We start from the raw sequence: 12,607 nt of genomic DNA, 5'->3' as shown, positions 1-12,607 counted from the left end.
ACGGTCGTACTCATCTGGGGCTTCAGGGGCCTCCGATTGGACCTCGAAGGACCCGCTGCGGCTGCGGCTGCCGCTCCCCCTCGCCATCCGCTGCTGACATACTTGGATTTTACATGGTTTTAGAGGATGGTTATGTATGAATTTGATCATATTTTGTCTATTATTGGACATGTTTATATCTACTTCTCTATTATATTGGTATGTTGACCATTTTGTTAAGAATGTGTAGAAAAGGCACAAAATATGTGGATGTGCAGCAGCCTAGGTTTGAGACAATATTTACTGGAGATTTTGAAGTCCAATCAGCCCCTAATGCATATTAATCTCTTCGTCGTCGAAAGAGCTTCGCGTGGATATCTTGTACACCTCAATTGGAGTTCGGTAGAAGAAGTTATGGCCGTTACAAGAACACTGCGCTGTCCAGAAACTTTCACGCGGCCGGGTGAATTATTACACTATAAATTCACCCGGCCGGGTACAGCGATTCTGCGCGAAAAGGGTCAGAAAGTGGTCGAAAATGACCACCCGGCTGGGTGAATTTTTCTCTTTATAATTCCACCCAGCCGGGTACGCTATTTTGGCGTATTCTCTTGCCAAAAACGCGATTTTTTATAGGAGATTAAAGGGAAAACACCTAGGGTTCATATCATTCTACGTTACCGCCTCCAACACTCACACACACCTCCAAGAACACTTCTAGAGAGAGAATTGAAGATTGAAGACTCCAAATCGGAAGATTGAAGACTTCATTCCATAGATTCGTGCCACAAGAGTTCTTAGTATCTATCTTTCATGTTTTTGTTCGGATTCGTTGTGTTAAACTTAGTTTTCTCCATGAACATGAGTAGCTAAACACCTTTTTGTAGAATTCTTGGTGATGATGCATTAATTTCATAGTTTTTATCCAATTAATCTTGTTCTTACCTTGCTCTTGTAGTTATTTGATTATTCTTGGGTTTTATCCTTTCAATTGCTTGATCACCACTTGATTGTGTAGGATTAATTAGATTAATCGGGAGATTAAATAATTAATCTGGAAATAGGAATAATTCACACCTTAATGCAATAAAACTCAGGAGAGTTGAGGTTTTGAGTGAGGTCTTTGACCTAATCGAACTTTTGGGAGTTAGGAGTTTTAGGATTAGAAGGAGACTTCAATCCTAGCGCCTAATCTACAGGTTTCTCACCTCGGGAGGAGATTTAATCTATAATTGTGGTCGACTTAGTAACTCTAGAGACACCAAAAGGTAAGGCAATTTGATTGGATAAGAGCTTGGAATTATGCATCGGATCCTTGAGTTCTACAATTTTTCTCCATATTATCTTTTCGCTCCGTGTTTATTTGCTTTTATTTATCTTTTTGTTCATTATATGCTTTTCGTAGTGTTAGAAAACAACCAAACCTTTCATGATTCTCTAGATAGTAGTCAACATTTGTTCGTGGTAGTTAAGTTGATACAGATTTTTCTTTGTGGGATACGATACTCTTGCTTGCTAATTGCTACACTGTCTCCTTACACTTGCGGGTACTACTTGTGTTAAAATAAGTCGAGTCAGTTGCGCAGCCTTTTGCCCCATCAGACGAGGACAACGGCGAGAGTCTGATCGTGGTAGCGGGGACACATCCTCGGCTTCGGGGAGCTCGTGCGAACTAGCACTGCTGCTGTACTCACTGGAAGAGTTGATTTTCGTCCACTTCCAGCCCGAGTCGACACCCGCACAAAACTTTTGCGAACTCCTGCACGAGAAAGGCCTCCCATTGGTCAAACTCTTTGAACTTCAATTCTTTGTCGGGGTACTGGGACAAGGCCTGGTTCTTCACATCCTCCTCAGACATGCCGCTGGTTGCCATGCGCAGGTTGTTTTGGTAGAGGCCCGCTGAGCTTAGGCCTCAACCGATCCCACTGTTTCCGGCATTGCTCAGGAGTGCGAGGCTTCGCCCCAGCCGATTTGAGTGTGAGGTAGGCCTCACTAATGCGATTGCCACAATCGGTCAATATACTGGTTCGCCCCGACATAGGGATCCTCGACTACACGGACCCAGGCCTTCGCAAGTGCGGCATTTTCCCACACGGTCCAGATCGACCTCTTCCCCCACTCCTCACCCTCCTCCTCCTCTGCCCCCGTTTGCGAGGAAGAGCCTGGGGGTTTGCCCTTGCCCCTACCCCCGCCCCTGGCCTTGCCCTTGCCTTTGCCCCTGCCCCTTGCAGCAGGCTCTGCCTAATCGGGAGTCTCACGGATCGGTGATAGCCCCAATTCCTCAAAAGAGAAAGTCTCGATGCTGGCGTACTGAGTCTCCGGAACAGTACTAGGGGAATCATCAGACAACAAATCTATATATGGGCGATAGACAGATTCCCTAGGCGTCCACGGGCTCCTGTGCTACATCGTCCCACTCATCCCCGGCGTCATACTCCCCATCCCCGCCATATTTGGCGGCATACTCCCCATCCCCGCTGCCCCAGGCATCATCCTACCCACCCCCGCCATATTTGGCGGCATACTCCTTATCCCCGCTGCCCCGGGCATCATCCCACCCACCCCCGCCATATTCGGCGTCATACCGCTCATCCCCGCTGCCTCGGGCATCATCCCACCCATTTGACTCATCCAATTGTACATATTGTAGAACATTTGGGGAGTAATCCCCGCCATCTGGGGATTCATCCCCGCAAAGTTTCCCTCCGTTCCGGTGGGAAACGTGGGTGTGTTTCCTCCGCTCGTGGTGGGGGAGTTCCTATTGTACTCTATTTTAGTAGAAATGAAACTTGTAGAGAGAGAGAAACTTGTTAACACAAGTGGTGTGAATGAAATGAAGTTCAAGAAGCCCTATTTATAGAGTTTTTTTAAAAAATAATAATAATAATAATAATTTTTTGTCGGACATCCGACCCACACCACAGTGGCTAACGTCCGCCCGCCCGTGGGTCGGATATCCGAGTCCATCCGACGGGCACCGGACGTCCGTGTCCTACCATTTTGCTCACTACGACGGACGTCCGCCGTTGGAGATGCTCTTAATATGCTAATAAAAATTTAAATTATGATCATGCATTTTATTTGACTGTAACATGTTTTAAAATTTATTGAAATGTACACAGATATTTTTCATTTTAATTTTACAAATAATCAATTAGTATCATGGCTTATTCAATAATTTAAAATTTATCCAACGTTATCCTTAACCACAATTAAGTTTTGAAAATTTTATATTTGTACTTCATCCAGCTCATAGAAATAAGTTATTGGAACTATTCGAGTTTTAACGCGTAATTTGTATTCTAGCACGAGCGAGAAAAAAAAAGTACATTTCAACATATTCACGAATAGTCAAACTTGGTTGGCTATTGAACTTTTAATTGCAATTTTGCAAAATCAGTTGGTAGTCTTGGCCCATACTCGCGCATAGTGATATTTTTATTCTTGAGAAAATATAATTAATTGTCTTTTCCATCAAATATATTTCACTTATTATACGAATCATATAACCTAAATAATGTTGAACAGACAATTAAAATTGATCATGCTATAATATGAAGCATATAAATTTTTGAAAGATTTCGATATTTAGGTCATAATGATGTAAACTAAACAATGTTCCTAATGTTTGGATTAATGCATCTAAATTGATCATGTTTCTAGTTGATTAAAAATATTTCTAAGGCTTATGTCCATGACAAATAATCTCTCCCTTCTCTCATAGTTGAGTCATTTTTTTTATTTTGGAAAGTTCCCTCGTCATTGAATCATTTCTATATAGCACTTTTTTTTCACTTTTACTTTACTCTCTCTTAATTTTTCTCTCTACTTTATTCATTTTCTACTTTATTCTCTTTACCTTTTTCTCTCTTTTTTTTTTTACTTTTTACTCTATCTACTTAACACACTAACCATCTCTTTCTTAAACTTCATGCCGAATCGTCTTAACTGTGAGAAAATGGAGGGAGTAGTTTTGAAGTAAATAATAAATTGGTCTAATTATTCATAAATTATTTTTTTATTTCAAAGAAGTATTTGAAATGGTTATATATATAAAAGTTTAGTTCGTACGCAATTAAATTTATCCATATTATGACAAAAAATGTTGTTTTGTAAATTATACTAATACGGTAACATTTCGATTGTTCTTGTGTTTAGTTTATTTCTATTTATGAAGAGTTAATATTTCTTTTAGAAAACAATTTGGTCCAAATATCTCGAAACCCGAATGCCTATGGTTGAAATATATAAACAAAAAAATTCACAACTTAAATAGCCTGATAACTCAAGGAGTTTGGCCGATTAACATCCCTAATTAAAACATAATGAAGAAGATGTGGCCTCTTGTGTAAACATGTAAAGTCTAGTTCATCCAATTTGCTACTAATTGCTAAACGAAGGCTTTGTCCAAGGTGAGACTCTTTTTAACATATATTGAAGAGTTTACATTATATGGATCCCAAATCAAATGGAAAAACAGGAAACAAACTCGAGAACATGATTGAAAATTGAAATTGTCGAATTCATAACCCCTTTTTACAAGTTATCAAAATAAGTAGAATTGCGACAAATATTTGACGCGCGCCCAAGCGAGTGACTATTAGTCCACATTTACCTCTGCCATAGCGTGACCAATTTCATTTCCCCTCAATTATGGAAAAGTTTGCACCCAAATAGTTAATCCTCACAAAATCACAATTATTAGCCAACTTCACTCAATAGTCAATCCCAACTTATCAAACTCACTATACAAACCAGACACGTCTCCATGGTTAGGTAACAAAACAAAATTTAAAATGTGTGACAAATTTTTCATGAAGTTGAGCTGTACACCAAAAATAATAGCCTACAAAAACATTGCAGTAAAATTAATTTAGTGAAAATAATAAGTTGAAGGCGGTGTTGGATAAAAGAACCTCTGCCTCCTCTTGCTGTGACGCGGGAGGTATGAAATATATTTATCACTCTTTTGTTTTTGCTTATGCTTGCTTCCTTCACTCTTTGCCTCTGCTTATCCATCTACATTGCAATTGATAATCATTTTTGTTTAATTCAATCCATTTGATTTGGTACTGTATATAGAGAGGGATGGTTGAGGTTTTATAGCACAAGTAGCTAGTCTGGGTTACTCTGTCACTCGATATTGCGCACGTCCTATTCTCATCCATATTTCCTACTCCATCTGTTTCTTGAAAGTATGAACTTTGAAAGCAGTACAGATTTTAACGAAAATTTGATAGAGTAAGAGAAATAAAAAGAAAAAATGAGTAAGATGAGATAAAGGAACAAAAAAAGTAGTGAAACAATTTTTCCGGTTGAAGATTAGCATGTATGATAAAATTCTGTCCAAGTGCAAATGGAGTAAGTTTAACAAGTTATATTCTAAATGGAAAAAAATTAGTAAGTTCAACAAGTTATATTCTAAATGGAGGAAAATTAGTAAGTTCAACAAGATTAGTAAATTCAACAAGTTATATTCTGAGTGCAAATGGGGGAAAATTAAGTCATCCTCATCTGTCTAAGTAAGTTCAACAAATTCTCCGGTATGTATGATAAAATTCTGTCATGGAGTGGTATTTGACATAACTGGTCGAACTGCAGACTTGAAATCTTGATAAAATCTTTGTTCTGAGAACTGTGAGGCTCGTTTCCTCGCAGCAGCAGCCATCTCAAGCCGTTGATATGCCGGCATTCTAATAATGTTAACGATGGCATCTGCATATTCTTCCAAATTTTGGGCAAGATATCCTGTTTGCTTTCCTTCTTCGGATAACACAATGTCCATCTTAGGGCCTGCTGAGTTATGTGCTGAAAAGAGGAATAAGAGAAACCGCGAGGTGAAGGCATTTTTCATAACCTAAATGTACAAAAACCAAGTGCCTAACTATGGCTACGAACCAATTGGTATGGCACCGGCAGCCATATATTCCACCACACTTATGCCAAAATGCTCATCCACCATGGAATGAATTCCTACTGAAGCACCACCCAACAGACTCACCAGCTCGCTGATAAGGATTAAGAGAAAGAGTATCAAGCTTATAGTCGTAACGGGTGTGAAAGTAAACAAGTTATAGAAGCTATATGCAGATAAAATGAGCTTCAGACTCGAGGACATAAGCAATTAGAGCACTAGTTAAGCAGTTGTGAAGATGTAACTACACTAGTAATGCTGCGGTTCATGGTGTAGTGAGCTGGTTTACACTTCGATGATAATAACGCAGTTTCACTGGACGACTATCATCTCAGTGTTTAGACTTTAGACTGTACAAAACTTATAATCACTGGAAATGTCTATGATCAGTACAGTAAGGTGGCGTTCGGTTGCCATGACTACTTATTATGAGACTATCTATCTAGGATTAAGTTGTGGGATTATTTTAGTTGGAGGGGGAAGCCTATGACTAATTATCATGAGACTATTCATCTAGGATTAAGTTGTGGGGGTCAATCTTATGAACCAAACATGATACATATTTAATCATGAGATTTAGTCTTGCCATCTGAACACCCCCTAATATAAAGTGGAATAAAGCCATGCATATAGAAAGTATTGCAGACCTGTAGGTTACATTTTTGTGGAACTCCACATCATTATCCAATTTAAGCTCTTTGGCTCGGTCCTTCAAGTATTGCAATCTTTTCTCATCAGCTTCATTCCTGCAGCTACCAACAAATTGTAGCTTCGGTCTTGGCAGATCTGCATCCAAAATCTTGATGGCAGCAGCAAATGCCTCAAGTTGAAGCAAATGTGCCTGTTTCATAAGAAATCGAAATCTAAGTTGAAATTCACCAGTGCCATGGACCATGAAATGAATGATTCCATAAGCATGGGTACCTTGGTCTGAAAAAATGCCCACCTTCTCTGGACGAAATTGGGCCACAGAAATAATCTTTATTGGCTCCACTGACCTTTCTAACGCCAGTATCTGTTTAAAGCCAAATATCAGGATTTATAGAGGGCAGACATACAATATGAAAATCACACTCACATCTAACATGTGAGCAACAAGATAAAGCACTTTCATAAACCATTAAGCATAGACATGTTCAACTTATAAAGAGCAATTGAAAGCAAGAAGCATTAATTCATTTTCATCAAGTGAAAGATCTGTGTAGATAATTGATAGCATGGTATAGAAGATGAGATATGAGATACACACCTGAAGACCAGAAGTATCACAAGGAGGGTAAACTCTCTTAATACGATCTGGAATCCCCCAAAGCTTTTGAATATGAGATTGTGTCCATGAGGAATTAACCATTGCAAGATGTGCATGAGAGCCTACAATTCCATACATCAAGCTGAATAGCTTATAGTAGATAACTTTGCACTGCGAGAAAAAGGCACTGGCAAGAGAAAGTAGTGTTAGCTTCATGAACACACAGAGATTCGGGAATTTATCTGTTTCTTAAGATATCTCGTGCATATGCCATGACATCTAATGAGGTGCAAAGATACATATTAAATTCATCATTAGATCTGGGGCAGATAAATAACACTAAGTGGGAGATAAATAGCATATCATCATATATCACATCTTTTCAGCAGCAGGGAGATATAACAGAGCTTGGACGGTTGGACCTAGGGCATTCCTCTGCTTTCATTCTGAGATTTCACTAAGGAGAAACCTTTGAAGGGATGCAAATAAGTTTCAGTCCTCTTCCCTTATTTTGGTGTTACTGTGCCTAGCTACCAAAACAAATGGCCAAGTTGAATTTGTGGTGGAATCAGCGTTACATCTTTTCAAGTTTCTTGCAACCATAGAATAATCCTTACGCGTTCTGTGAGATGCGACAAACAATGTACCATTCGGTTTCTTTCAGAAATAGCATAATTGCATCATTTTCATTTACCATAAAAACCCCACAATGCCTTATTTTACCCATTCTCTCCACCGTTATCATGCTTTTGTTTTCATTTTCTGGGTCCAACGCAAAACAGAATTAGATAAAATAATTCTTTTTTCTTCTCAGTTCATGTAACCAACATAATATCATAGAAACCTGGATAAAAATATGCTGAAATGTGAACGAGATTGGAGTAAGAAGTGCACCTTTTAGCAATCAAGGCGTCATTGTTATACATAGAGTTCCGTGCATTAACCCTGGATAGCATGTCTAAACTAATTGTTGGATAATGTGTGTAGCAAATGATTTTACATCCAAACATCCATGCAACTGGGTATGTGAATGCATATCCACTGGTATCAATATAATACACAGGAGTGAATGCGCATAAGGCTTCCCATGAAAGATACATTGAACCAAGGCTCTGACCAATCATAGTGAATCGAGGATATGTAGCTTCTTCAATCCATTTCCTTTTATAAAGATGCAACACCTGTCAAAGCAAAAGATAACCAGAAACCCAATCAAGCAAGTTATTGCTAGTCTTCTAATTGAAGTTCTCAAAGCCAAGGTAAAATGACACAATCCAAATCACCCTCCACAAATTTTAGGCCTCTGAATTAGGAACTGTACTTGCATAATCTTCTGCTATTTGTCAAAACGAAGCAGAAGAAATGTAAAGTGATTTCCTCAAGGAGTGCAATAAAATCAACTCCAAAATACCAAAAACCAGGTAAATCTCAAATCCTGACTAGAAACCACTATACACAGTGAAAACATTGGTATATTTTGATGAGCATAAAACAAATACTTGATTTCCACTGCAATCCACATACTAATTTCTAAAGTAGAATCAATCAGTATTTCCGCCTAGAAAGATATATACTTAAAACAGCGGTTATGGAAATCGAATGTACCTTCGGGGGGCGGATCAGCTTGACGCCGAATCTATCAATCGCTCGAGCGGTTAGAGATTGAGGTGAAGCGTCATGATCGCCGGTGTATACGACACAATCGAGGTGCGGAGACTCTTCTTGGACGGCTTTGACGGCGCACCATAGTACTCGCTCGCCTCCACCGCCGTCGTTGGTGTAGGGATGAAAGAAAGCGACGGAATTGCTACGCCTTCGCCGGTGATAAACTACGAGCAAGACAATTCTTACGATTAACGCCAAAATTAGGGTTGCGAGAGGCAAAGTCAAGATGCCAAGTGAAGCCATTGAAGCGGAGTTGAAATTCAATGGATCTATACTTCTATACTATGCTTCCTTCTTTTCTCACTATTCATATTACGAACTATATAAACATTTTAGACTATAGTCCAAAATGTGAACTTCCACTTCAAAAGTTTTATTTTATATTTAACGATTTCATGAAAAATTAAAGGTCAACCACATTTAAATGCATTAGCTTTTATCGGAGGAAATATTGTTTGATTCATATTTAACTCATCAATCAAATAAAAATACGATTAATCATTAATTTCTTATGAAATTATTAAATACTACCTCCGTCCCCCAAAATTTTTTACACTTTGACCCGACACGGGTTTTAAGAAATATAATGGAAAGTGAGTTGAAAAAGTTGGTGGGATGTGGGTCCTACTTTTAAAGTATTAGTTTTATAATAAAATGTGAGTAGGAATGAGTTAGTGGAATATGGGGTCCACTACCAAAAATGGTAAAAGTGAAGTGTATCAAATTTTTAGGGACGGACCGAAATAGTAAATTGTATCAAATTTTCAGGGACAGAGGTAGTATAAGCTTAGGGGAGTGATCAATTGCTAACTCATCATTTAATTGCTAACTACAACTAATTTAAGGCTATAGGATTTTAGAAAACGTGTGGTCTACAATTTGCCACGTATAATTTTCGTTTTTATTAATAAAATAAAAAAAGATAAAAGAAAGATGCCAAATTAGGATTTTGCATAAAAATGTCAATATAGTGTTTCGAAAATATCAACGCAATGCTTTGAGAATATCAACACAATGCTTTAAGAATGTTAACTCATTGCTTATATTGACATTCTACATGTATTATATTGACATATTTTATATAGTATGTTGACATTCCTGCTTGTACGAAAAAATGAAAAATTTTTGAAATTTTTTTCAAATTTTGACGTCGGAACATATGCATGTATGATATCGTTGGAATCCTTATGAAATTATCTTTAATTTGATATATGTTATATGAATTTAAAGTTTTGAGATTTCTTTTAAAAGTTAGTTATAACTAAACATGTAGTTAATTGACATTAATACCCTTATTGATATTTATTGGAATTAATCAGATGGCTTTAGTGACATTTTTCGTTGATCGTATTGACATTTAGGGATTAATGATCTAAGCCCTTAATTTGAATATCTAATGGCTATTATTTAATTGTAGTTAACAATTAAGTTATGAGTTAGCAATATAACACTTCCCTATAAGCTTATATAGCTTATATATATATGATTCATGATCACAAGTTAGTATGCCCAACACGTACAAACAAAAAAATTAGGCAAATGGATGGAACCAATTTTGATTTGGACTTTAGTCAACATTACTTCCTTTGTCCATCAATACAATACATAGTTTGACTGAGCATGAGTTTTAAAAATATACTCCCTCCGTCCCAAATAATTCGTCCCAATTTTCTATTTCGGTCTGTCCCACATAATTTATCTCATTTCACTTTTACTATTTTTGGTAGTGGATCTCATATTCTACTAACTCATTTCTACTCACATTTTATTATAAAACTAATACATAAAGGTAGGACCCACATTCCACTAACTTTTTCAACCCACTTTTTATTACAATTCTTAAAACCCGTGCCCGATCAAAGTGACCCAAATTATCCGGGACGGAGGGAGTAATAATTATAACAATAGAGTAGAGTAATGCTAAATGGCCACATTATGGCCGGCCATAATAAGATTTTTAATTTAAAAATTGAGTCATTTAATGCACTTAAAAAGTATGAAAATTTTCAAGACTATGCTACCCCTTGCCTTAATTCATCCAACAATATTTTACTTAGCCTTCTATAAAATGTAGTACGCTTTATACTTATGGAGTATTTCTTTTCTTATTTTTTCAGATTTTTAATTTAAAAAAAAATTAAAAATATTAAGTAAATGTAGTAAGTATAACATAATATTTAAATTCCTTTTAATGTACAGGTCTAAAGTGTAGTGACACGTTTTGTACTAATAACTAAATAATAGTAATACTAATAGTATATGATAAATTAATATAAATTTAATGATATAAAGTAAAATACAAAGTTAATATTTGAAATTATTGATGATTTAAAAAATAATGTTATGACACTATAATAAAGTCTACGACAATAGCAAAAACATTAATACTCCCTCCGTCCCCGAATACTTGACACGGTTTGATCCGACACAGGTTTTAAGAAATGTAATGGAAAGTGTGTTGAAAAAGTTGGTGGGATGTGGGTCCTACTTTTAAAGTATTAGTTTTATAATAAATGTGAGTAGAAATGAGTTAGTGGAATATGGGGTCCACTACCAAAAATGGAAAAAGTGAACTGTGTCAAATATTCGGGGACGGACCGAAATGGCAAACTGTATCAAGTATTCGGGGACGGAGGGAGTAAATAATAATAATAATAATAATAATAATAATAATAATAATAATAATAATAATAATAATAATAATAATAATAATAATAATAATAATAATAATAATAATAATTACGTAAATCACATTTAATCGTTTAAAATCGTACTCCCTCCATCCCACAACGTCCCACAAAAGATGTCACACTTGTGGGATGGCACGGGATTTTATGAGGTTTTATTTTGTGTGTTAAATGGAGAGAGAAAATATTATTTTTATATTCATGAAAGAGAGAATTTTTTCTAAAAATGGAAATGTGACATCTTTTGTGGGACAAACTAAAAAGGAAAGTGTGACATCTTTTGTGGGACGGATGAAGTAGTAATATACACATTTCATATGATTAGTACCCTATGGAAATGATATGATACATCCTTATGTGATAACCACTCTTGTTCGACCTATTTATTATTATAAATGTAAAATCTAGACATCTTGAATGGGACAAACTAAAAAGGAAATGTAGATATCTTGAATCAGTGGCGGATCCATGATCCGGAAACGGAAGGGGCAGAATATATAGTATTAGCTTGATTTAGTGCGGACATGGCTATTTTTTCGTTGTTTGAAGTGACTCCGGAGGCAAACGGAGGAGGCGGACATGGTAATTTTACGTCCTGATAAGGGGAAAATAGTCGCACGGAGGGGACGACCCCCCCCCCCCCCCGATCCGCCACTATCTTGAATGAGATGGAGGTAGTACTATTTAGGAATAATTTTTTCTATCGACTTTACTTTTCCATCAAACAAACATGACTTTGGTTATAGTACAGTATATTTGTTTTTAGAGGTGATTGAATTAAGGAGGTGGAAAGGGAATAAAAAATATGATACTTAAGATATTTCAAATAAAAAAATGGAAATGTTATTTTCCATTCCTTTATAACTGATATCCTATTTTTTTTATCAAAGTTTAAGAAATGAATGTTTAATGTGCTAAGGGATAGGTAACAAAGTAAAAGAGAAAATAAAATTATAAAATGAATAAAATAGTGAGTAAAGTAAGAGATAAAATAAATTAAGAGTGAAAATATATATATTATAACATATACTATAAAATTGACTCAACTACAGTTAAACTTTTCTAAATGAAAAAAATGTTTAATTAAAAACGAAAAATTTCAATATATGTAAT

The 12,607-nt window shown here is 36.4% G+C and overlaps 1 protein-coding gene across 1 annotated transcript; it reads right to left on the bottom strand.

Annotated features, from left to right (window-relative positions):
* Window positions 1–5,341: 5,341 nt before the first annotated feature.
* LOC125219000 (GDP-Man:Man(3)GlcNAc(2)-PP-Dol alpha-1,2-mannosyltransferase-like) lies at window positions 5,342–9,119 on the bottom strand. The gene is made up of 7 exons (XM_048120837.2): window positions 8,748–9,119; window positions 8,037–8,323; window positions 7,143–7,329; window positions 6,840–6,908; window positions 6,541–6,734; window positions 5,878–5,987; window positions 5,342–5,787 (listed from the first exon to the last, which is right to left on the bottom strand). The coding sequence occupies exons 1-7, from the start codon at window positions 9,048–9,050 to the stop codon at window positions 5,543–5,545; spliced, it is 1,395 nt and encodes a 464-aa protein (XP_047976794.1). The 5' UTR covers window positions 9,051–9,119; the 3' UTR covers window positions 5,342–5,542.
* Window positions 9,120–12,607: the final 3,488 nt, after the last annotated feature.

This window comes from Salvia hispanica, chromosome 1 (assembly GCF_029641045.1).
Source record: "Salvia hispanica isolate PSC_SH4W2 chromosome 1, Shi_PSC_v1, whole genome shotgun sequence".
In the NCBI taxonomy this organism is placed as follows: Eukaryota; Viridiplantae; Streptophyta; class Magnoliopsida; order Lamiales; family Lamiaceae; genus Salvia; species Salvia hispanica.
This window is presented reverse-complemented; position numbering and strand designations above follow the sequence as displayed.